Source organism: Aythya ferina, assembly GCF_964211825.1.
Source record: "Aythya ferina genome assembly, chromosome: 3".
Lineage (NCBI taxonomy): Eukaryota > Metazoa > Chordata > Aves > Anseriformes > Anatidae > Aythya > Aythya ferina.
The window spans coordinates 86,355,831-86,382,507 of record NC_140298.1 but is presented as its reverse complement, the minus strand read 5'-3'; the positions used below and the strand labels follow the sequence as shown (position 1 = coordinate 86,382,507).

The following is a 26,677-nucleotide window of genomic DNA, read 5'->3' as shown; positions in this document are numbered from 1 at the left end:
TTGGCCTTCTTGCCAAAATAAATAGGCCGTTCTCAGCGTGTGGCCAGAGTGGTTTGTCCTCTGCAGTTGGTCCTGGGAGCCATGATTCCGCATGTATTATTTTCAGTTTACTGTAATATTAGATTTACTGTGATCATGTGTGCCTTTGCTTGCTTTAGTACAGCTCCTGGCCTTAAGGATGACTTTCTTGGACATCAAGAGGCAGCGCTTGCATTGCCTGTAGCCAAGGGCTGTGCTTTGTGAAGCCTTGAAGCTACTGCAGATGGCTTCTGAAAGATGAGTGTTTTCAAAGTCTGGTATCTTCTGTAGATTTTGTAACATAAATGGACAACAGATCATGATTTTTGTGATAAAACTGGTTGGTAATTTTTGATCGCTGTTGACTTGAGCAGAATCTTTGGAGCAGAGATGCAATTTCTTGCAGCGTTCCTCTTAAATTAATAAATAACATTTTATAGGTGGCAGGGGCGGGGACTGGAGCTCTGATGTATTTGAGGTTTTAAAACCAGTTAGTAAAATACACCTGGACTTTGACCTCAGTCTTCTACCTTACGCTGGCCAACCTCTCGGTGAACAAGAAGCGAGCACAACGTCCTGGAGCTGGGTTTCTTGGGACTCGTGGTCTGTAACAGTACGGAGCTGTGGAGCTGCATCGGAGCCCCGGAGACACTGAGCCAGTGGTAAGAAGATCATTTGGGCCAGTAGGAGTACGTTTGTCTCACCCTGTGGCAAACCTGGAGCCAAAATCAGCTGCGGGACCGTAATCTGCGTGGCGTTTTGCTAAAGTCTGGGGGAGCCCAGGACTTTCTTAACCCCTGCAGAAAATGAGCGTGCTACCAGAAATCAGAAAGCTGTGGTGTGTGCGAAGGAAGGGAAAGGAGCGAACAAGAGAATTCAGCTGTGGTCAGGATGTGGCTAATGTGGAAATTGTTATGGTCTGCAGTTCTCCCTGCTGCCAGGATCCTGCTGGTACCAGTAGGAGATTTTGTCTGATTTGTTGCTATTTGGATGCACATAGTTTTTGCAGCACTGTGGCTACTCTGAAAATATGAACTCTTCTAGATAGTACAAGAGGTTAATAAAGGCTATTTCAGATGGGTTTTATTCTTGAAATATATATTCCACATCTTTTTTTTTGAGATTGAGATAGAGTAAATAATTGTGCCATTATTGTCTTGCACTGAAATTACTGTTTGTATGCTCATGCCTCATAAGAAGGGATCTGACACCAATAATATTCCTAAGAAAACTGATAGGTTTACTAACAAAATGTTCTGCTCTGTCCTGTTTTTCTTTCTCTGGGTAGCTTTGCTGTTGGTAAGACTATTAAATTGTTCTCATGCTCTTTTATGTAAAGAGAAAGCTTTCAGTCTCATCCCGCAGAACTACTTTATCAATGACATTGTTGAGTTTGGCAGTAGATTTTTCTGTCAAGATAAAGAGATTGAGTAGAATTGAACAAGAATATATATATATTTTTTTCACTTAACTGTTTCTGAAGGGGAATTTCTCCTGAGTTCACTGTGATCTGCAGAAGATTGTTGTGTTTCTGCCCATCACCTATAAAATACACTCAGGCTTTTTGTAGGATGTACAAGCTGAAATGGAAAAATGGGAAAAGAGGTTAAAGCTTCTCCCTGTGGGTGTTTTTAGGAGTTAATTCTGCCTGTGAAAGAAATAAGACTTTTGTGCAATTCCATTTTGTCTCTGGTAGTGTTTTTATTTAGTAGTGTTTGGCACCGTTTTCCTTTTGCTGGACTTTAAAACAAATTATAATGCAAATATGTCTCTGGTTTAGTCCTGTGATTTACATACATGTGCAGACGTGTTTATCAAGCCGATAAAACTCCCTGCAGGTTGCCTTCTTGCTTATCTCTGTAGGGACTTATTTGCTGTTCTGCACTGCGGAGAGAGGCCAGCACAGCTAAGGTTCAAAATGCGACAAGATGAATGGGTCGAGGGAAGCAAGGGAGGTAGTCCGAGCTGCGTCTTGCTGCAGTGTGTGGCCGCTCACCGTGGGCTGTTCCTAAACCGTTGTTATTAGTAGGGTTAAGGTTACAATTTGGCACGTGGCTTTCTCTGTTGACATCGAAGGGTTGCCTGGACTTCAGGGATTGAGGGTGACTCATCTGAAAGGATAAAATGTGTGATTTTGTCACTAGTTGGTGCAAGTTTTCTTCTTCAAATGTATTTTTGTAAGAAAGTAATTAAATCGCGGAGAGGTTTTTTATTATTATTTATTTTTTATTTTTGTAGGAACTGGAGAATTACCAAGAATTCAAAAGCAGTCAAAAGTATTTTATCAAGGGGATGAAAACTTTGGGGTCCCAATTTCCTACTGTAACATGCAGCTTCTGCAGTTCAGGCTGTGGTAGCTCCTGACCAGACGTTTACATACCCAACTAGAGCTTCTGGTTGTTGCATAGCAGCATTTCATTGAAGCGTTTGGTAATCAAAGGAAGGATTTACTTAACTGCAGTGTGATTTCGTAAGCGTAATCGGATTTTCTTTTTCCTGCACTGGAGCCGAGGTCTGGTTTGGCAGATCTGAGATCGGTAACTTTTGTTTCATCTCCTGTGCAGAGCTCAAGGGGAGGTTGAAGTGCTCTCAAAGGAGCATGAACAAATCACTTCTTGTAGGAGGTCACCTCAAGACGAGCAGCAGCTTGGCAGCATGGGGTGCGGGGTGGGGAGGCTGGGAGCTCCCGCTGACCATTGGAGAGCACACGATGGAGCAGGTGGATGGGTAAGGAAGGCTGGGAAGGGGCAGAGCCAGGAGAGAATTTAAGCCTCGACAGCTGATGGAGACAGATACTGTCTTCAGAAAACATCTGCCCTTTCATGCGCCTTTGCCTGCCCTGGTGCTCCATACACTTTGTGATCGGGTGGCTTGTGCTGCCATTCGTCTTGCTTCAAGCTCTTCATCTGCTTGTTGAGCTCTGTCTCGGACTTCTCCATGTCCCCCCGCTGCCCTCTCGGTGCTCTCCCTCCCTGTTTAACCCGCATTGACCCTCGCGGCCGGGCCGATTGGCCCCTTTTGGGCTCCCTTGGCCGCCACGGCTTGCTTCTGGTGCTCTGGCTGTTCGCTTCTGCTTCTGAAGTGGTGTCCAGACCATAACCGAGGAGCTCTTCCTTTAATTTAAACTTCAGCTTTATTTTTGACTGCCTTTGTTGTGTTGCTGGAATTGGACGTTGTGTTGGGGCTTTTGCTGCTTCTCCTCTTTCGGCATGCTGCTGTTACTTGCTGCAGGTTGAAACTGGTGCAGATCCACTCCGGGTACTTCTTTGTTGGTCCATCAGGCCACGTGGGTCCATAACCCCATGTGGGTTATTTTAATTCACAGTAAGTGGGACAGAAACCTGTCTATGTGTTGTTAGCAAAAACGGAAATAGGAGCAACGTACTTGACAGAAGGGTTGCTTTAGGAAGCTGGCAGAAGCGCAAGAATCACAGAGGAAATCCGCAAACGTTATCTTCATGTGAATCAAATTTAACTTCTCCGTATCACAGTCAAAATACCACAGAGTCAGAGTCTGACAAGCCTAGAGTCGCACAGAATTCACTCTGGGTCTTGCAGATGGGGAAAAGACTCGAGAAATTTATTTATCTGTTTTTCCCCTTGGAAGCGGAAAAGGACCTCGCTTGGTCCTTTCTCATGGAAGTACGCTGCCAAGTGCAAACGTTGTCAGGATTACCCCAGGGTTTAGCATGAGCAGGATCGGTATGCCAGGTCCCATAACGTTTGTTGTGACTTTCGGTGGCAGATTTCCTTGTGTTGCACAGGATTTGGTATTGTTTGTTCTGCGGTACCGAGGCTCTTGGCACTCAGTATGGCAGCTGAACGATGCTCAGCCTTTCGGAAGTCTGTTAAAGCGTGAATTATGTTAGATACGCTCGCTATGATACGGGCTCTTCCAGTGGTTTCATCCTATTTTAACGGGTTACGTTTTTGTTCTGTGGAAGGTGCACACATACAAAAATGCGAACTGATTAAATGGGAAGCATTTGAAAAAGCTTTGAGTGTAATGGTTTGAAAATGGGTTTCTTGTGTGTGGCACAATGCAAGTGATGCCTGTTTTCAGAGGAGTTAAATACTAAACGACTTCTGTTCCCATGAAGGAAATTTCTTACCATGATTTAGGAAGCAGATTTGCTAATTTAAGACCTTGTCTTGATGCAGCAGCACTTTCAGTGTTAGCAGACAGCGTGGGTGTGTGTTTTTTCAGGGCACTGGTTCTACTCAGACCCTCCTGTGCTCCTCAGAGCTGCGTTCCTCGAGGTGGGGAGGAAGGGAGGAGGCACGGCTGGAGAGCAAAGCGAGGAGCAAAACGAGGAGCACAGCTGGGCTGACCTGGCCAGAGCAGGCATTAAGACACGGGAAGGTGAGATGGCTTAGGGTCGGCTGCACAGGTCTTGCACCAGTCCTGTCTAACACACCGCCTCTTCTGCTCTGTAACATTTGTTTTTCCAGGATATATTTCTGGGATCACTTCCTATCGTACCTTCCAATTTCAGAACTTCTTCATGAACATTTCTTATGAGAAAGTGGAAAGAGGGCATGAATGTTCCAGGGCAAACTCTTTGAGAAATGATACAAAGCATCGCGTGCTTTCTTTGCTGAGAGCCAGGGCTTTTTTGTGCCTGTGTGTAATAGTGAACTGTCACGTTTACCGTGGAGAAAGTAAAACTAGATTGCTCTTCTGCTTTAGGAATAAGAGACTCATTTGTCTTCTCAAAAAATGTTTTAAATTTTAAAGATAACAGCAGAGTAGGTATTTCTTATGTGAATGCTAAAATACAACATGAGAACAAATATAATATAGTGATTGTTATGGAAGAAGTACAAAAATCAGTTTCTAGTTGAAACTGAACCAATATTCAAAGCCTGGTGATACATTATAAATATACAAGAAAAGGAGCATGCTTTTAGAATAATTTCTTTAGCTGATTTTTTTTTTTTTTTCTAGAATGTCTCTACATCAGAGCATGTAGCTTTGCAAGAAGTTTTTATCCAGTAATTCTGTTTGCATACATCTATGAAACCTATTGGCAGTTAACCCATCAGCATGAACAGTTTCAAGGCCATTTTTTTTTTTTTTAGAAGATGGCTTTGTGTTATGCTGTGCTCTTGTCCATTTTCTTCTTTTCTGGGTTGGCAGAAGTCTTTGCTTGGCACCGTTACCTTGTGGAAGTGATCGTAAGTAGGAATGAAAAAAAAAAGTAATTTGGAATAGCTGAGCTAAGTAGTTTAGTGCAGAAAAGATTTATAATAAATTGAAAAATTAAATAAGAAATGAAGAGTGAATGGATTTAATACTCAGCTAAACAATGCTGTTATGATTGTATTGCATGTAGCTAAAAGAAAATCTCTGTACTACATTTATTGTTCCTATGAGTTATGCTGTTGGCAGTAGAGGGCTGAATCCTGCAGAAGTTTTGATTTGTTGAAGTTTCACTTAAACAATGAGCTGGTGTCCAAAAAAGAGCTCGGCTGGCTCTTTTTTTTTTTTTTTTTTCCTCCCTTTGTTCTGTCCTGTGTGGTCATAGGACCTTTCTCATGAGCCTTGTGTAACATGCAGAATTCTTAGCAACTCCTAAACACACAAGATAGGAAATATAAAATAACGTAGTCATTTTGCTTTTACAGTGATGATTTGCTATCGGTTTATTTTCTTTGGAATTAGCTAACCTGATGTTGTACTACTGTCTGTTGTTTAATGAAGTTTTATTTTTCATCTGTCTTAATTAGTTAATTCAGCAGTTAGTATAGTGCCCTGGTATGATAAACTGTTCATAGGATAGTAAATAGGGTCACATTGTGTGAATGCCTGCTTCTGGTGACAAGTTTGATAATTACATCACTGCACTTTGCCTTCTTGGAGTTCATTCACCTGATGGTAGCCTCTGATTTCCTTTTGAATACTCTGCAAAACCAAAATGTAGTTGTATTGCCTCCTTTTAAAAATCATTAATGTTTAAGTAAAGATAAGTGGGATGGTAACATAGCAACTTCCAACTAAAGAATCCTTAGTCATACTCAAAGTATTATGTAGATTATATTTAATTACTATGAGAAATAATATTAAACATTCTCTAAAGGAGGGAATAAAACTGTGGAAGAAGTTAAGGAAGGACTAGTGGGTGTTGTTTTGTGTAGTCTGGTGAGTGCAGGATAATTTTGCCTTGCAAGTTTTTTGAACTGCTGGCTACTAATGTTGAACGTGTTGAATATGACTGCCAATAATTAAGGCTTTTTCCTATGGCTTGCAGCTGTCTTGTCTTTGGAGTTTAGTCTTCTTTTCTGCAGTTACCAGTAATCAGATGAAAAACAAAGCTTTTTTTTCTTTTTTTTTTTTTTTTTAAATTGTGTGTGTATATGAAATGCAGCCTCTTGTAACACGGATCAGGTGAAGGCTCTTGCTTGTGGGAAGCTGCAAGCACCTGTCAGCAGATTGGAAAAACTGGGTCTGCATTTCCAAAGTGTTCAGCACGATTTCTGGAAGGCTGGGGTTAGAAGGGGTGATGCTACTGTGTGGCCACTCATGGAAATATAAAATCTGATGTTTCAAGGGTTAGCTGTTGAGGTTACCAGCTTCAGACCTGGCTGACTCCTGGCTGTAGGTGAAACCTCTGTGGGTTTTCTGCTTCACATTGGAAGAAGCCTTAGTTGCAGAGTCCAAAATGAACTAGCAATTTATAATCAACTGCCTTAATCTCTAATGTGTGTTCAATGCATATGTATAAATTCAGATGTGGAAGGTTGCTAATCTTGGCCTCCTTTGGAAGCATATTTCAGGTGAGTTCAAGACTTGCTGTATTTGGCGGTGCTGCTCTCAGATGTGTTGCCTGCATGTGAATAGTTTTCCTTCCTAGCATTCGGGAACTGTGTCCTCTGTCAACAGTGTAGTGAAATTTGTTGAAAGTAGGTTGGATTTAGATAGAGGCACATGGAGAAAGATACTGATAACGAATGGTCTGTAGTGAACAAATGGGTATCCTTTATGGGAAAAATAGGATTTGTCATTTGTTTCCATTCAAATCTGTACTTTTCCCAGTTTGTGTTTGGTGATACATGTTTTAATCACTGAGACGTTCTTTCATGTTTCAATAAAGGGCTGTTGCCTGTTCCTAAAGGACTTGTCTCAGGGAGTTGCACTCATACTGCTTTGTTTCTGCTCATCTCAAAATGCTGAGCTGCAAACCAGCTATGCAAGAGCTGGCTCAGGAACAGGCTTCATGCAGCAGTCTCAAGGGCAGGGGCATCTACATCAGATGGGAAGGTAGATAGTAGATCAGGTATGGCCTGAAAGGTTTCAGCTTCCAATTATAATGTGCTGCCAGAAGCCTGTCAGAGCCCTAACTCATAGAGACATGGACTGGTGCTGAAAAGGGAATGTTACAGCCACTGGTTTGGGGCTGCTTCGCAGGCAGAAGATTGTATTTCTTAAAAGTAATTATGTCATGAATAACTACTAAATTTTCATTTAGATGCCTTCAGCCATTGGGTTCTGACATGCTTGCAAAGCCTCAAGTATTTTTCTTAAACACACATTTTGCTGGACGTGGTGGAATTCGCTCGTTGCTCTGTCTTTCGAGAGGATTTTTTAGCTCACGACATTCCCCTATCATTACTTGTTCATAAAGCATGAAGCAGGCTTAGGAACATGCAAGAATGCAAAAGCCCATGCCAGCGAACAAAGGAGAAGCCTCCAGATACCAACTGGGGGGATTGGATTCACATCGCAGCAGAAATGTTGGCAGCGGTGTCAGGGTTTTTTCCTCGTGCAGCACGGTTATGCCCAGAGAGCTGGCCACGCTGCCTTGTTTTTAGTGGCTGTGCGGCGTATTTCTCAAGTTCCAATTTGAAGTAGCATTTTAAAAGCAAATGACAGGCTTGCGAAGAAATGAAGGCCTGGCTGTACTCAGAAATAAACTCTGACGTTGTGCAGCTACACCCATCGTGGCACTGGTGCTCAGAGGCCAGGCCCAGCTGGAAAAAGGTAACCCCAGAGCTGTGGTGTGTCTGGGGCCTGATTTACAGTATCTGAAAATGAAGAAGAATGGCCAAGTGCCATTGACTGGAGTTGTTATTTTACAGGATGTGTCCTGTGCTGCTGGCAGCACGTGCTAAGGATGATCGGGGCTTGCTGTGGCTGTGGGATGTGGCAAGAGGTTTGGAAGCAACAGAAACAAATGGGATGCTCGAGGGATAGCACAGAAGCTTTCTGTGAGCAGCTAAAATAAGTTAATGTGCCCCCCAAAAAATAAAATGCAAAGTTTCCTGTATTAAATAAATATATATGTATATTTAAACTAGCATGAATTGCATGAATAGCATACACTTGAAACGTGTTTAAATCTTTGTTACCTTCATACATCGTGATCTGCATGTGGGGAGGGAAAGTTAACTGGGTAATTGAGTACATTTAAACAGATCGATGCTGAATGAAGTACCCTGTAACAAGTTTTTTCCAAGTCTCTTCTCTTCATTTAAAAAAAAGTTTGACTTTGCACTCCGAGGTCTTTTCTCTAAAATTACTTTCAATCCTCTGCCATTTAACACTGAAGTTAATAGCAGATCGCTGTATGCTTTGACAACTTCACTGGTGTTGAGACCAGCAGCATTCCCCAGGCGATCGCAGCAAGGCTTTGCTTTCTCTTCAGACCTTTCTGAATTCCTTGGAGGCAGCACAAAGCAGGTCATGGGAAGCATGTCCTGACAAATCCTCTGTGAGACGAGAGTGTCCTTTTCTGCTTGCAGCTGTACAGCTTCCTGGTGGGACGATGATTTTTGTTTTCCTTGCTACTGTTTGTGAGAAAAGGATCTGCAGCCTCTTCACTGGTTGTGAGAAATTGTGCAGCTCCTTCCTCCTTCAGCTGCAAGGAATAGGAAAATGGGGGGCATGTTTCCCATCTTAGGGTTTTGCTGCTGGTGTTTTCATTCCTGCTTGGCAGGCTCATTTGATTCGTGCTGGGAGGGGCAAGTTACACCTTAGTGATGTGAGGAACTTTTTGCAAGTTTGGGAATCACTAAAACACGTCACAGGTACGTGAATCAGTTGTGGAGGGGAGTGAGAAATGGCCAGAAGTGAGCCTTTCAAGCTGCTTGAACTCCCTATTCTCATTAGGGTAAGGACTCTAAAGTAGGTTTCAAAAAAAAGGACGAATTCAGCATATTTAAAATGGCACTGTTGGCCATTCACAATGTGCCAGTCCTGGCAGCTTTCCTGGTTGGCTCAATGAGCTTTGCACGCAATCAAATACTCTTTTTAATTGGGAACTTACTTAGCTGCATAGCTTGAGGAGCCCAAGGTTTGAATGACTTGGCCTTTGCATCTATTTCACTTGTGCGCCGTAGGTTCCATTTAATCTAAAACTAATTTCATGTCATGTTTTAACAGAAAAAAAGGCCAATGTTTCTTAAGACGCAGGGTTTTAATGGTACTGTTTTGGAGGCCAGTGTCTTAAAAGCTTATAGTGTGATCAATCAATATATTTATCTATAGGAAATACATAGTAAGTGTTATTTAAGAGCCACATGCCCAGCCATGTGAAAAGTGTGCGCACATTCACTTCTCTCAAATAACAGGAGATTACATTGCTGCTCACCTTACTGGAGATATGCCCATTACAGAAATTCAGGTATTTGCACACCGAATCAGGTACAGACAGACATCTGTTAGTCCCGTGAGCCATATCTGTATGTGTGTGTCCATATGGGTGCACGGAAGCACTAAGAGTGCTAGCACACAGACTTAGCTTTGAGTTAGTCCTGTACTTCTGTTTTAATCACAAGATCAATCCCCTTTTTGGTTCACAAGTTGGGGAAATTGGACAAAGAGCTGTAGAGAGTAATCTGTGGACCACCCAGAAATTATCTGTCCTTGAATCTTCTTCATACCCCAGTCCGAGGGAGGAGTCCTCTGTAAGCGAAGTGTCACAGGATGGAAGAAGGCTGGAAGAATTTGTCCTGACAGGCTGGCTCCAGTCTGTGCTCTGGCTGCTTCCACCCTGAATAACAGAAATAAACATAGTAACCTAAAGTTTGCGTAGTAAACCCTGGTAGCTTACTACATTTGTATACAAACTGTTTTTCTTAATTTTTATACATATATTTTTTGTTACAGGAAATACTGGATAGATCCCACAATGGAGGACGGGAAGCCCGTTTGGGCTCCACACCCAACTGATGGGTTTCAGATGGGCGTGATTGCGGACATTGGTACTGAATACTTAACTATTGAGCCTCTGAATCAGAAAGGCAAGGTAAGTGTCTGACAAGTGAGAAAAACCTTACAAAAATATTTTACCTGTAGGCCAAATCTTTGCAGATATCCGCCATTACATGCAGGCTGAACGAGTGGGGGAAAAAAAATACTTCTCTGTTGTTTGGCTAAGGAACTTTGTTTAGCTTTAACTTGCCTTGCAAATGAAATATCCCACTGATAAGAAGCTCGTGCTTTCTGTCAATTATCTGCATGTGTGTACGTGCTCATGAAAGAGAAGACAACTGAATCTCCATAGCCATTTGTTTCAATACTGTATACTTTATTTTTCTAAATTTGAGACTGTTGAGAGTCTGTTGTTGAGATTAGCTTCTCTCTTCTCCCTTAGATGCACAGAGACTCCTATAGTAGTGTCCTAGGCTCTATCTTAGATTAGACACGTTTCTGTTAGACTGCTGATTGAGTGATGAATCCTCTTACTTCAAGCACTTTGAAACATAAGAATGTCAAACAAAGGTCCCATGGAATTACTACAGCAAATTAAAGGCAAAATAAAAGCAGCTTTTAAAGTGAAGTCATAATTAGTGTGTTCAAACTGCTTCATTTATCATGACATCTTTTGGATTTAGCACATCTTAATTAAATGTCAGATTTTACAGGAAGTGCCCTGTAACTATTAATTATCCTAATTCAGATGGTCAGCATCCTGGGTTTTACTTGCTGGAATAAGATTATACACCATTTTAAAAGTTGTGATTTGGACTTTGTGAATATGTCATATGCTGGTTCTAGCTGTTGTGTTTTCAGATATGGAAAAGCAAATTTATTTTGTTAAAACTTTTTTTTTCTTCATGTCTACAATAATAGAGAATGCTTTGTCACAGATCAAAAGGTTATGCAGCAGTTCTTCCTTTGGGAGGAATGTTTATAGACTTTTTTTTTTTTTAAAGTCTTGTAGAGGAAGTTGATTTTTCTTTCATTAGAAATAAAAAGATCTGATATCTGTGTCTGTGAGATAAGGTCTTTAGGTTTAGTAATAGTATGCATTCTTCACTCTGTGAAAGAACAAAATTATTCAGACAAGAATATGTTAAATATTCTAAACCCACGTTTAAGTGATTTTTTACTGACTTAACTGATGTTGACCCTAGTGCTATTTCTGTTTATATCCCCAAATGGTTCTGATGTGTTAAGAGCAAAAGTTCATATATTAGAAACAGAAATAGATGATAAGGAGATACTTGAATCACTGTTTATTTCTAATATATATGCCTTCCTCTAACCTTTTTTTTTTTTTTTTTTTTTTTTTTTTTAATAAAACAAACAAGAAAAAGCACCCTAAAATACAGAGATTTTTGTTTGGTGGTTCACAGTGCACAATCTGTGTTGCCTACAAAGTTTGTTACTTTGCTTATGGCTGTCTAGAATTAAGCAAATCAGTTAAGGGCCTGCAGTTCATTTCTGAAAGGGACCGAACACTTCACAGTTAGGTGTTTAAATACACCAGAGATTATGGTCCTGCATTTCTAACTATCAAACTTCCTTATATTAATAAAGGTGGAGTAAAACATTTTGCTGATTACCTTCTCAGTCTTTCCAAGGTGTCATTGATTTCCTTTTGTAATGAAATGCTTCTTATCGCTTCTTGACTTTTTTGTGCATTTAGACCATTACTTTGAAGCGCTCAGCATTTATACCCATTATTATCAACTCTGTTTACTGCAAATGACAGTTCAAAAGTGCTCTTCAGTAAGAAGGAGTGATCTAGCAGCTCCAGAGTTGCCCACGATAATTACAGGGAGGAGATGAGTAATTTGATCTTGTAAACATACCCGGGCAGTGTAACTTATTATTATTTTTTAATCTGGGTCATTAACATGTCATATGTACTCCCGGTAAGGTACCAGCTTCTACAGGAGATCACAGACTGAAAAGGAAATGTGTGTGTGTGTGCATTTCTTGATTGTTGCCTTTTATACCACTTAATGGTTAATTAAAATAAGTCGTTAATAACTGCAGTAGATGCTGCAAGGCAGCAGTTTCATGCTGTCTCAGAGTCCTCCCTCCCTTCCCTGCCCGTAGCTAGCTGTGGTGTGGCAGCGCGGCACCCTCTCAGCTGTGCTGGCAAGTTGATGAGGCACAGCAAACTAGGTCAGAGAATGGATCCACCTTAACACTGAAGACATGGAAAATTTTAAGGATGGCAGCAAGCAGCAGCAAGAGGAAGGAGGACCTAGGGCAAGTGTGGTCAAAGATTTCTTCGTGTTGTGAAACCAAGTTACCCAGTCCAGACTGGGCGAAGGTAGTTGGCCAACATACCGATTTACTTACAAAGCAGCAGTAGCATTTTTGGGTACCACAGCCCATCCAGTGTTAACAACAGCATTTACATAGCTGTGCCGAAGCTGGGTGCCTGAAGAGAGGTGTGGGTCTGAGTCACCGAGACTGCCTTGTATAGGAAGGAGTAATGCAAGCACTGAGAGCTTGTTATCAGAACAAGGGATGTGTTATGTGACAGGAGTTGCTCCCAAGAGCTAGATCATGGGCTTGCAAGGTTGAAATGCCACAACTACGAAGAAAATGGGGAAACTGGAGAGTGGTTTGCTAATGAGCATGGTCCCCCTTAGGGATGGAGCTCTTCCCTGAGGATGAGCTCTGAATCTGAGCAGGGGGAACGGGGCTCAGCCCCGCAGCTACGTCCTGCCAGCAGTCCCACAGTGGTGTGCCAGGAAGGAGACGGACAGAAAGACAGCCTGTTGTTAGATGCAGCTAATGTTTCATTCACACATCTTTTACTCAGAATGTACTTTTTGGAACTTACCAGAAATCCTGACCTTGAGAAAATAGCTTTTATGTTGTATTGCTTGATGCTACAACAGGGAGAAGGCAGATCTCAGTGAAACTGTCAAATGGGGAATTTATTCTTTTCCTGGAGGTAGCGAATCTGAATTTAGTGACTAGGGAGAGATACACCCTGAGATGCCTTTCTGGGACCCTTGTGGTACGGAGGCACAGGGGGCGCCTAATGAACTTCTCTAGTGATCAGTTCCTAGCAGGACAGGGGAGGCACATAGTGCTGCAGACACCAGTCCATACCTGCTGCAGTCGCCTTAGAAGCACCTTATGGCTCTGAGAAAGGCTCTGAAGGGTCCTGGAAAGCTTTATGGGACCCCTGTTCCAGTATGTTCTGAATAACCAGCATGGCATTTCCCCAGGTTAAGTATAAATAAATGTATTCTGAAAGTAAGGATCAGAACATCCAGAGTTCAGTGTTTCCAAGCAAAGGCATTATTTTAGCAGTGAGTGCAGCTTGCTTGAGGAAAAGAGATAGGTTATTGTCCATCACAAGAACAGGTTGTGTTGCTTTCGGCTGTTCTGTAGAATGCAGCTGGGAGTAGGGATGTCTCTGTGGCTGTATCTAGAAGATATAAAGGAAGGCACGGTTACACGTATTCGATTACAGGGTAGAAAGAAGATCCTGCTTGAACGAAAAGATATCTTTTTTCACTCATCTTGTTTCTGGGAGAACAGTTAAGATTGCCATTGGATTTCAAGGGCTGCTTCATTACAAAAAGGAAAAAAAAAAAAAAACACAAACCCTCTGTTTTGCCTCCTGAGACCACTTTCATAAGTGGTTCATAAGATCAGTATCCTGTCCCTTTTTTAGAATGAGTTTGACCTAAGCTATGCCTTAATGTAAGTGTCTTTGACCAAATGCCTGAAGGGTTTTCTCCTTACAGTCAATGTGTTTCAAAATATGGGGCAATGGAGTAAATAACTGGATAATTTTTAAATGGCAGATACGAGATAGCTTGCCCATTTTTCTGTTTAAGATATTCAATTTTAATAGTATTTGGCAGTACTCAGATCCCTACACATCTAGGAAATGTACTTAGCTATTTGATAAGTAATCACCTTAAACATAAAGCAGTAGAGTAACTGGGACAGGTGTAACATTCTTGGTTGATACAGTTTAAACTAGGCTTCATGTTCCCATCTGATATAAAAAAGTCCATCAGAAACACAGTTGCTAAGTTGTTTTTATATTGCTTACTTGTTTTATGACTCATGAAATAGTGAGCTGTGATACTGTACTAAATTACAGAAGGTAGGAAGGACTTGGAGAAGGACATCCAGTTTGTCAGAAGCTGACTGTCCCTGCAGTATATCTAACATTGCAATTATTTCACAATTCCCACTGTGTGAAAAAAATGGAGGACAAAATCAGTATCAATTTTCCTTAATTTTTCACTGATCTTTGATCAGAGGCTGAGTGGTGAGGACAGTGGAAAGGCTCTTCCTTCCTCTTCTGAGGTAGATCTGGTATAGCTGGGTTTAGAGCTGTGAAATGTTGGTGTCAAAACTTTTTGAAGAGTACTACAGGACAGCTGGACATCATGTTCATTCTCTCTTGTGGAAAAAAAATAATCTGTATTTGTTAGTGGTTAAACTTGAATTGCACATCAGCAAGCAAGAAAAACTGAAGTCAGATTTTTGTGACGTAAGTCAAGCTTTTTTTTTAAGCTTTTCCACTTCTGCATGCAGAATGAACTGAGTACATGGGAAATTGTTGTTCAAATATGTCTTTATGCAATGCAAACCACCTTTATTGTTGGAAACTTGGGGAGAAAATTCTGGTAAGATGTTCCAACTGCAGTGTTTTGAGAGGGAAGGAAGGAGGGGGCTCTTTACCCTGCTAAAACTTGGAGGTAGGTAAGTTCAGATCCCCTGCGGCTCCAGCGTGCTCTGATGAAGGATGTTGTGGAGGAGGTTGGTATGACAGATGTTCAGTAGTTCTAAAGTCACCATGCAGATGCTTTTCCCTTACAGAAGTTTTTTTATGCACTTTTTTTCTGCATTGAATCCTGATAAGGAGATAGCAAAGTATAATTTATGACTATAATTAGCATATAGCATGGTAACTCTGTAGGGAAGGGATATTACAGACTTAATGTTTTCCAACCAGCAGCAATTATTTTGTCTCAGGGATGTTTTTGATCCTTGCCACTTTAAAGGGAGTTGGAATTTGGCTGTTCACAATGGTCTAAGTTGCAAAATCACATTTATTGTGTCTTTTTGTATGGAAGCAAAGATGAAAAAAGTTGCTGTATTTCTTTTAAACATCCATGATGATGCTTTTCATGGTACTGTCTTGCTGAGTGCAATGTTAATTAAGCAAGCAAACTTGTTTATTTATTAGGGTCATTCTTGTAGATCTAGTTGGTTGTCTTTTAAAGTAGAGACAGAATTAAGTAGGCTTCTTGTCTTCATTTCCATGGGGAAAAGGCCTGTAGTAGCATGTAGTAGCAGCTCTGTCACGTTTAATTGGTACAACGATGTTTCTGTTCATTCCTAGGTAGCTCAGACAATCTATTACTGCTGTAAATAAAAAGTATAATTAAGAGCCTAGTTCTTACAATATGCAGTAGCTTTGCGCAGATGCTGTAATACAGTTCTGTAAGCTTTTTTTTTTTTTTTAAAAAAAAAGAAGTTATAGGATATTTCTTCATCTTTACAATATTAATTAAAATGTAGAGGATGAACAAAGTTTGGTTCGTTATTAATTTTTCCAGTTGGATATGAACAGTTGCTAAATGGCTGTTTTGTGTTACTGGAGTACAGGGGTTGAAGGAAAGTCTTGTTTTACTTTGATACTGGCTTGTTGAAGGAAAAAAAAAAAAAAAAGAACACTCAAAGTTACAGAATTTGGAGATATAGAGAATATTATATATTGAATATTTATATTTTAAGTGAGAATGTTTTAAAACAATATATGATGACGACAATTCACTGAACTAATAATTTTTTTTTTTTTTGTTATTTTTGCTTCTTTGCAAAGCTGAGGAAATTTTGTGTCCTTTATAGATCTGTTCCCTTTGCGGTATTGTTGTTTTTCTAGTCTTCATTTTTGGTGTTGTCTGTTATATGCCAATGGTTATGTGTAATTTTCAAAATGCATCAAATATTTTTACAATAATATATATTATAGGAATTGGTTTTTGTAATGTAATGCAGTTCCTTATCTGCACCTGGTAGCTCAGTAACATTTCCAGTGCTGAGATACAAAGCTAGAAACTTCATTTTTAACTATGCATGATGATGGTGCATTTAGTTGCAACATGACATAAGATATCTTTGGACTCTCTATTTTTATGGAATTACGACAATTTTAGTATTTTTCATCTAACAGACTTTCCAGGCTGCTGTCAATCAAGTGTTTCCTGCTGAAGAAGACAGCAAAAAGGATGTGGAAGATAATTGTAAGTTATGAATTCTAAAATAAGTTATGCATTTGAAAAAAATAGTTTGGGGAAGAATATTATTTCTTTACAAGCTCCCTGTTTTTTTCTTATAGTCCTTTTTGTTTTCTTTGCTTGAGTTTGTATATGAACTTTACTGATCCTGGAAACTTATTAAAGTAAACCTGTTTTAAATATCATTGATTGTGTTTTTTAATTTTCAGCTGAACACTTTAGAGGAATTCATGACTACATGAGTTATTCCCACATACAGCTGTTATTTGTCTAACTTCACATATATGCTACTTACCTGCATTTTGATCAACTGAATTGAGCATTTCAGCGCTAACTAAATCTCTCAGCAAAAGAATGAGTTGCCTTAGCAGCAGCTCTATTGTACTGCGTTTTCCTGCATGTAACCCATTTCTCAGACAGCATTCCTGTGGAAGTTTAGGTAGTTGAAAAAAAATTTAAGATAACACTTCTAAAACTGGAGACAGGAATCTGGACCCACTGAGGCCACTGGAAAGGGAAATGTGTTATAGTGAATTAGACCAGAGGGCTGCTGGGGAAGGACCTTTGAAGTGAACTTGTGTAATACACATTGTGTTTATATGCAGGGGTTTTATTTTGTTAAATATATTATAGTTAGATCTGTGGAAACAAATCAAGTATGCAAATCTAAAGTGAGGAGAGAGAGTACAGAGATAGGTGAGAAAGGACCAGCTTTTGTAGAACTGAATAGAATATAGAACTGAATATTTTGCCACTGTTGCTGTTTGTGAGCAAATCTATTCAGAGAGACTATCCTATCTAGAAGATCTGATGAGGGAAATTATTTTAAATATTTCTGATGGGGATTAGTGTTTGGCCAAATACTAGTAACTTCGTAACTGGTGGGCAAAAGTAGCTTCTGTTGTTCTTCCTCTAAAATAAATAGCAGGTAGGACTTTGAAAGTTGTTGATGATTTAAGAAACAAGTTTTATATTGTGGGGGATGGCATTTATATCCCATGGCAGGAAGTACAGCTGTTACAACTGCTCTGTAAGGAACAAGAAAAAGCTTGTGGCAAGGGTTGAGGCTTCTGATTGTACTTAGATGGCGCAGTGTTGATGGTGCAGTGTTGTCAGAGGTGGAACCAAGCTGGCAGCTTTGTTACCAGTTGCTGGCATTTGTACCTGTCTTCTCTGCACATGATGATTGTTCGGGACATGCATTTAATGTGTGTGTGTCTGTCACAGCAACCTTATTGAGATGTTCTGGCACCTCAGTGTCCCAGTCAGGGAACTGAAATTTGGAATGAGATACTGGAAGTCGTTTGAGATTTTAGCAAAGTGCTATTCAATTAAGTTAAAACAGTCATCCTGTGAGAGAACATGTCTTCTTCGGCTTACTGGCTAAAATATAAAACTTAAAAATATTTTGTCCAGCAATCCCTTCTGTTTCAAATATTATCAGCAGTTGATGTTCGTCTCTAGCATGTGTGAAACCACGTTCAGTTTCCTTCTCTCACAGAGAGGATTTGTGCTGATCATCACGGATCTTTAAGAATAATTATTATATAAATATAATTCACTTTACAAACTACTGGGTGTTTTCCATCTCTCCTTATAATACCATTTTCAAAAATCCCGAAGGTCTAGTTAATAATACACTTACCATTCCAGCCTGTGCTTAGTGATTAACTCCTTCCTGGGGTGTAATTTGCTAAGTATTGCTTTTTTTTCCCCCCACTACTCTTGGTCTTCTATATCCCAAATGCACTGGCTGCAAGAAAGACCTTTTTGAGAATCTAGCCCTTCCTCAAATATGAATTTTTAGTAAATGCTGCAAGTGGTACAGAGACAAAAGATTTACCTTTCCTTGTGATTCACACTCTTCTTTCACTCAGGTTTCGGTGTCTGTCACTATATGTGGACAAAAAAAGAAACCAGAACTTCTTGATTTTGAGGTGAAACAATTTTTAAAAAGAAAAGAAGGGGGCAGGTTATCAGATAAGAATTGTAAAAAAATAAAATAAAATTCAGAAGAGACAGTGTGTGTAAATATGGCAGTGGTATTTCCTGACTTTAAGTGCTTGAATTGGCTTCCGTGAACTCTGTGTGTGTGTATGCAAATAATTATGTGGACTATGAAATGCACATACACTGGTTATAGTTATGAATGAGTTGTATGAATATGCAGAATTCTCCCTTTCATTACTTCCTGTGGCGCTGGATAGGAGTGCCACTTTTAAGGGATTTATTCTAGAGAAGATATATTTTGAAATTGCAGATTTAAGCCTTAGTCTTGTCTTGAGGCAGCAATGTTTCTCCTGGAGCAGGCTCCTGTTCTTCACTGAGTCTCTTGCTTCAGGCTGGTCTGCTGCACGTGGTGTAAGGCAGAGCCATTCTCTGTCCTACTGCCAAAGGAAGGCTATAGGATGGAAAAAGACAACATCTGTGCTCTTGAGAAGCTCCCATTGTCCTTTGCCAGTACTGTTTGGGTCAGCAGGAGGAGGGTGGAGGGAGAAGTTAAGCTCCTTGCTTGTCTTCAGGCTTCCTTGCTGGGTGAGGTGTCTGGGAAGATGGACTTCAAGTAATAAGAGTTGGCAGTCTCTCTTGCACATCTGTGGCAATGAGCTAGAACGTTTTTCTCTGCAAGGGCCCTTGAGGAAGGGCATTGGTCCCATTTGGCCCAAATTCAGAAACAACACCAGCTTTCTACACTTCACTGGTCCTTGTACACTGATCATTCATCCCTTGTGTGAGGGAGGGGGTAGCAGTTAGCATTAAGTGCTTATTTCATCTGCAACTTCCTAAGTGCCACTAATCTGTAAGGCTTACCAGTATGGCAGGCAATCTGTTGTAACAAGACAAAATAGTGTTGTGCACTTAAATTTTAGGCAGATAGAGGATTCAGCATATTTGCATATCGAGGCTGTGTAATAAGTAGTGCCTTCACTTCTCTCTAATTAAGGCTGCCAACACCTTCTGGTGTCTTAAACATCATGTTTCTGAAAACAGGGCCTAGATTTGCCAGCACGTTGAAACTTTGTGTGTGTGCCCACTCTCTGCCTTGGGATGCCTTTTGCTAAGTTGTTGGCAAAGTTAGTTCAGCTATTTTATGTTAACAAGGTAAGAAAATAGCTCATTTCTCTTATATTAACATCCCCCCTGATAGTGTGTTTCCGGAGGCCTACTAGCAACAAGATGGTGTTACCCTGTGGATGTTGTTGCAGAGACTGCAGAGAGGAGCTGGAAGGAAAAAACGTTGGTTTTAAGGATTTTGATAGGCACTGGTTTCCACACTTTTGGGACAGCATGGAGGGAAACACAGTGTGTTTGTCTGGAAGGACATTAAAAAGGACCTTAAAACTGACAATTTATACTGAGCACAATGTGTTGAGGGTCCTGTTGTCTAATTCTTTGTTCAGCAACTTTCTTTAACTTAGGTTGTACGATAAGGAGTAGGTCTATAATTTTTAAAGCAAGTATCGAGTCAGCAGTTCTGCCTCAACACAGTGCAAGGGAATGATAGGATTAAACTGTAATCAAAGAGAGGGGAAGCAAAATGCTCCTTAATCCTAAGACTTAGTTGCTTGGCTGTACATTAAGGTTCTTCTGTGCTCTTAATGGTATATGATTGTTTTTTTATTTGCAGGTTCCCTGATGTATTTAAATGAAGCCACTCTCCTTCACAATATCAAAGTTCGGTACAGTAAGGACAGAATTTATGTAAGTATTAACTGTGATGTAAACTGGTCTGACAATAAATATCCTTTCAAAACACACAAAACAACAACAAAATTTTTTCCTCTATCACAGAAAATCAGCAGGAATAGTACCATTAGAAGGTTAGGAGGTTTTAGGCATTTTTTGCTATCTTGCTTGAGACCTTAATCAAATTGGTGCTTGCTATTTTTTTAATCAGGCAGAGCAATAGATTTTTCTCTACTTGACTGCTCAGTTGCAACTACAACACAGCGTTTGTATCACAAAGGTCTGTTCCTGTAGGGAACTTACCTACCAGTGGAGTAGCTTTTAACAAAGTGGTTCTTTCTTCATTATTTTTGAACGAAGCAAACAGGTGCCGTCTCTGACACCTCCTAGCTCAGATGTCCATCTTAATCTTTTATATTGCTATCAAATTGCCTAATTGTACTTAATGAATTCTGACTAAATTACATTTTGTCCTTGCCATCTGCCCTGACACTGACAGCTGTGAAATAGAAGAAAGATAAGAATTTTCTTTCTTATTTTTTTCCTAGTAGAAAGCTGGCTAGTGATGGTACAAAATAATTCTACACAATTTCTAAGTGTCAGTGTTCAAATAATCATCTTGTGTGTTAATCTACGGTTCTAAAATGAATTGATTTAGTGTTATACCCTTTTATTTATACAGAAAGAAGTATAGTTGTTTTCCTTTGTTGCAGTTAACTTTACACAGCTATAAATTCTTTATAGGCTCAAGATTAAGCACCAGCTTTAAAATAAATAAATAAAAGTGGCAATTTGAATGCTGTCCTGGAAAAACAATAATAAAACACACATGCACACAAAAACCCCAATGCAATAAAATAAATTCTGAAACTGAACTGGTCATGAGGGAGGACAGTATTTAGTTTCACAAACCTTTTCTTCATTTTAAACCACTGCTACTAATATGTTGCCCTGAGTGGGTATATTTTCTTTCTTTATTTCATTATTATTATTTTTTAGAGCTGGTTAACAACATTTGTATTCTTACTAAGAGGAAAACTAATATTAGAACTTGCAGCTCATGAGGAACTCTGTGCATGAATTTTCTATCAGAGAAATAAATGACGAAAATAGAAGCATCTAAGAAAATTAATATATTGTGTGTGTCCAACCTTCTGTCCACATGTCATGATAGTGTCCAAAATTCAGTCTTTGGATATGCTTAGTAACAATCAACCAAATAAGTTATTCAGGCTGAGGGTTTATCTGATTTTCTCCAGACCTTTTCCTACAAATCTGCTTTTTTCTGTGCTGCAGACATCTGTTCATCCTTGTATGTGATCTGGCCATTAAAACCAAAGTATGAAAGGTTTTTCAGAAATGTTAACTACAATGTATCTTTGGCTTTCCTTATTGTACAAAACGTTTTAGTTTTCCTTATTGTCAAAAACTAAAAGGCAGACCTGGTTTGAGATTTTTCTCAAATTCCTTCTCTATTACAGAGCATTTGTATTCTGTATTTCTCACTGTGGAAACAGCCATAGCTAATTTCTCGCAGTTGAATGATTTTATTGCCTGGCTCAAGCTTGTTCCCAGCAGTCCTTCCTGCTGAGTTGCTTCCATTTGATAGTGAAAAATTAATGTCATTGGAGGAGACTGCATTGTGCTAGCAAAGAGTTTAGTTTAGAGGAGGAAGTAGTGATGTTTTATCCGTGATCCAACAACTCATACAATAGGAAATCATTTAAAAGAAGAGGGAGAAAGGTCAAATTCAGGACATACTCCACAGCTCAGTGGTTAGGAAATTCTCCTGAGAAATGCGTTTTCACAGAAGTCCTGAGAAGATAATTAGAGGAACTCTGAAAACATATCCCTTCTTGTACCTATTAGCTAGAGAGAATTGTAATTGTTATACTTCAGCTGTACTCTTCAATAATAATAGAAAATTGCTGTTAACCACTTGGCTGGATACTAGCTAATTGTTTGCTGTTAATTGTTTTCTTCACAGACATACGTAGCCAACATTCTCATTGCAGTGAATCCGTATTTTGATATACCCAAGTTTTATTCTTCAGATACTATTAAAAAGTACCAGGGTAGATCACTTGGGACGTTGCCACCACATGTTTTTGCTATTGGTATGTATTGAGTCTGGGTTTTGTCGTTTACAGAACAAGAATTAAATACTTTGCAGCTATATGCAAACTGCAGCTCTGTAACTGTAACTGTAAGCTATTAGCAAATAAAAAGTGATTGCTAAAATTGCAAATTTTCTCATCCTTGATATGCAGTTTGAAGAATCTGGCAACTAATTATGATTGTTCTGTACTTCCAGTGTTTTATGTCTAAGCAGTTTTAATATAATTTACAATAATAAAATTTAAAAAAAAATCAAATTTTAGAAGTGAAGAATGGCAATTAAAACTGGGAAAATATAATGATTTTAATTGGTCTTATATAACCAAATCACATGCGCTGTTTCTTTTTTAGATGATTATGTTATAGGCAGAAAATGTATTTAAATATTATTATTGGGATAAACCTTATTTTAAGTCACTTGGAAAGTAATCATTTTTAAGAAAAAATCTATGAATACAGCATTTGATTGGAATACAGCCTTCTGAGAGTGTTAAACTTTGTTTTGTAATCAAACAATTGTTGAAATCTAAACAGCTGTTTTTTTCAGTACGTGCTGCATAACAACAACAACAAAAATATATTAAAATACACAAATATGTTTCCAAGTGTCCTTGGCTCAGATTTTGCTTTGCAAAGTGCACCTGAAAGTTTCCCTTTAAAAAAACTATTGAAGTAGGCTTGATTTTCAGCTGTTCTGTGAATGCATTTAACAGAAGAGATTTTTTTCTAGGTAGTTGCTTTGTTTTATTTTGTTCTGAAAAGTTGATTAGGTTTTTGTTTCCAAGGACTTTAAGCTCTAACATGTTGGAGGGTGGGCAGCTATAATATAGTTTAAAGAGAAACTTTACAACTGAGTCTATTACAATTTAAAGATTTGCTTTTTATTCTTGAAAATGTTAAATTTGCCTGTTTGTATTGTGATTAATTTTTGTTTTAACATTCAGGAGAATGGAAAACATAATTTTTGTCATGTCTCATGTATTCTTTTATTTAAGCTGATAAAGCATACCGTGATATGAAGGTACTCAAGATGAGTCAGTCCATCATAGTTTCCGGAGAATCAGGAGCTGGCAAGACAGAAAACACTAAATTTGTTTTGAGGTATGTACTTTTGGACCAAAGTTATTCAGTGAATTTCTTTTGTTGTTGTGTTTGTCTGACATACACAGTTAATTGTAAGGTAATCAGTCAGTAACGTAACGTTAAGACCCAATTCAGTAAGTTATCTGTGTCCTTCTACATACACTTTAATACAAGAAATTCACAGGGTTAAACATAAATGCTGACATGGTAACATATGGCAATGTCTGCATATTCACAGAAACCATAACTTGGTTGTAGTGACATCACATAGTTATTATGGTTTATGATGCAGTCATTTTGGTATCGTGCATCTGGTACTGTGGTTGATAAAATTTAAATTAGGCACTTTAATTATGCCTTGCAAGACACACTTGTTTTTGCATAACTGTGTATGTGTCTGTTTTCCCTGTCTTTGTTTCTTCAGTTTCCTTGAGTATTCATTTTAATTATTGATTTTTGAGACGACTGCAGGAATTCCGTAATATACTTCTACCCTAATTTGCTGAATAAGTACTGAATAATAATAAATATCTATTTATTGATGTTTGGGTATGACAGATACTAAATCAAGCATAAATAAACTATCTGGAGGCCATATTGCTGATATATACTAGTCTTCCTTCCATACATGTTTTTCATGATTTTGACCATATTTGTGTCATAATTTAACTGCTTTTTACATGTATCACTCTGGAGCACTGTAGCTGGAGAGCACTGCTGCATTAAATTCACCTACAATACAAATACACATTATACAAAATTATACAAATACAAATTATTAAATACAAATTATTTAGGGAAGCACAGTGTAGGCAGTGTGAATGCTTTCCTTTCCCCCTTATCCTTGTTTCTCTGTGTAAATCTTGAACTCCCTTTTCTCTTGCATCACGTGTGTATGTACAGCAGTGGTGTTATCTCCCACATCCCAGGAAGAATTGTCATGGTTGGCCATCCGTCCTTCATACTCCTCTTCCCCTGCACAACCTTTAGTGGAGAGCTGTAGGAGTTGCGGCAAGGTGATGGTAATGATATTTATAGGGGATGTCCTAACTGAAGACAGCTCACAACTTTGATCCTGCCAAGAATAAAGACCGCAGGCACTGGGAGAGCATCCCCTGAGGAATGTCCTCAAAGGCTGTTATTCTTCTGCTTCTCAGTAAAGGAAGTTCTGATTACGTGGCAGGCAAATAGCACCGCTGCTGCTTCTCCCCGCCACCTACCCCCACAGAGTCTGTGTACAAAATGTCATTGAGTTTTAAAAACAGGAAGGCTTTTTCCTTGTGTAATCAGAAGGCAAGAGGTACTACTAATACAGCTCTGTTAATGTTTCTAAACTTTTTTTGGAAGGTTCTATTTTGAGAAGTGTTTTTAATGTGTCCCAGATTTAGTTGTACATTTCCAGAAGGTATGCCCTGTATTCAGGGGAGGTGGTGGTGGTGGTGGTGTTTAAGAAACAAACAAAAAACACACACACACACACACACAAAAAAAAGCTGCACCTTCAAGAAACTTTTGAATTTGTTTCAAATTCCTTCTTCAATTGCTAAATTGAACTATACCTTAAATATGTATTGCGATTTCCTATCTCACAATCTACATGTAGGCTTTTTATTAACATTGATGGTTGTGAATGCAGATGCTGTATGCATGGAACTTAAATTCAGGAAATACATCTGACAGTTCATGATTCTATTGAGATTACTAATATTATACAGATAATAGAGTAATAGATTCACTGTATTTGTATAAAAGTGTAATTTCCATATGCACATCTATAACCGTAACTTATAACCATCTATAACTTATAACCAGTATGCCCACCCTTTAGCAAGTAGTCAATAAGTATGGTGCTCAAACCTGTTGACTTGAGGTAACCTGACATGTAAAAGATATTTTAACTTTATTTTTATCTTTTTTTTACAGGTATTTGACAGAGTCTTATGGTACTGGCCAAGACATTGATGATAGAATTGTAGAAGGTATTATATTTTGTTTTAACTCAATTTAAGGTTCCAACTTGTTATTTTTATTTTATTTTATTTTCAAATTTGATATGTCAAACAATATCAGCTAAGATGAAAATACTATCAGAGTTCCTAGGACGTAACATACCTTGATCCTAAAGTCTTAAAATATATTTTTTTTATTTATGATTTGCTTTGCTTTTATTTAATAAGGTGTCATACAGTACTCGATCTTGACTTTGAGTTGAACTTCACACGTATACACTGAATTTTATGTTGTATGAATCTGCAAGGAGAATATAATATTCTCATTAATACCTCTTACTACCAGGAAGATATAATTCCTCTTTCTCACCAGAATGTTTATCTCTTTTTCATTGTGTCTGTCTTTATAACAGGTTCCCAAACAAGGTTAGAAGAGAGTGTTTTGTTTGGTTTTGGTCAATTGATTGAGCATCTTTAATGTTGCATGGAATTCCTAATTAACCAGAAAATAACTTTTTGAGAAAGCATAAATATCTCAAAACCCAAACAACCACACTAAAAATCTGTCAGTCTGTAGGTCCTAGTAGATTTATTTCAGGATTATTACTTTTATTTTTTCCTAACTAAAATTTTTTACTTTTGCTTTAAATATTCCTGTTTACATATTTGAGCCATTGATTATTCAAGAGCAGTACTGCAGGCTTTAATCTCTTGTTCCTGAGGGTTTGCTTAAATCAATTTCTCAGTGCTAAAGGAACACAGAAAGTGGCCAAGAGTTGGATAATGCCTGATGCAGTATGCCATAAAATTAATTGGTACTTCTAGGTATTATGATTAAAGTGTTTTTGTTTTGTTTTTAAATTTAAAACGGCATCCAGTGCATGAATTTTAAAGTTTTTTAAGCACAATTTTAATGAGCATGCTTACAAGATCTGTATTAATAGAGGAGCCTTAAGCCTATCTGAAGGGCCTCTTGCAATTTCTTTTTATTCTTAACAATTCTTCAAAACTATTAATATTATGTAAAGTGTCTGGATACCTGAACAAAGGTGTCTTAATAAGACAGCTATGAAAGTCACACTTGCATTTTCATAAGCTTTAAGTATGAAAAAATGAAAACCTAGCCAAAACAAAAAAAGATAATGCTGATGCTTCACTAAATAATGCATTACCATCCCTAATTTATCCAACCACTGTAGTTATTCCTTCATATAAAAATTTAATTTTTATAGGAGCAAATTTGTAGATGGTCGTCAGTGGAGGTTTAAATCTGAGTTTCTGCTCACTTAGTTTCCAATTAATGTGTTTTAGTTATAAGCATCAAAATACTTTGCAGATACTTTCCTTGGTTTATTGTTAGT

At 38.7% G+C, this 26,677-nt stretch overlaps 1 protein-coding gene across 16 annotated transcripts in view; it reads left to right on the top strand.

Annotated features, from left to right (window-relative positions):
• Positions 1 to 26,677, top strand: part of MYO6 (myosin VI) — a 115,786-nt gene that overhangs the window by 18,647 nt on the left and 70,462 nt on the right. For 15 of the 16 annotated variants that reach the window (XM_084512349.1, XM_084512355.1, XM_084512354.1 and 12 more), the window contains exons 2-7: positions 10,127 to 10,265; positions 16,416 to 16,485; positions 20,108 to 20,181; positions 22,154 to 22,283; positions 23,280 to 23,385; positions 25,291 to 25,346. In XM_084512349.1, the coding sequence (XP_084368475.1) occupies positions 10,149 to 10,265; positions 16,416 to 16,485; positions 20,108 to 20,181; positions 22,154 to 22,283; positions 23,280 to 23,385; positions 25,291 to 25,346 (553 nt within the window). In that variant the 5' untranslated portion in view covers positions 10,127 to 10,148. Of the gene's footprint in view, positions 1 to 593; positions 681 to 10,126; positions 10,266 to 16,415; positions 16,486 to 20,107; positions 20,182 to 22,153; positions 22,284 to 23,279; positions 23,386 to 25,290; positions 25,347 to 26,677 lie in introns of those variants that run through there. The other variant, XM_084512356.1, reaches the window with a different exon arrangement.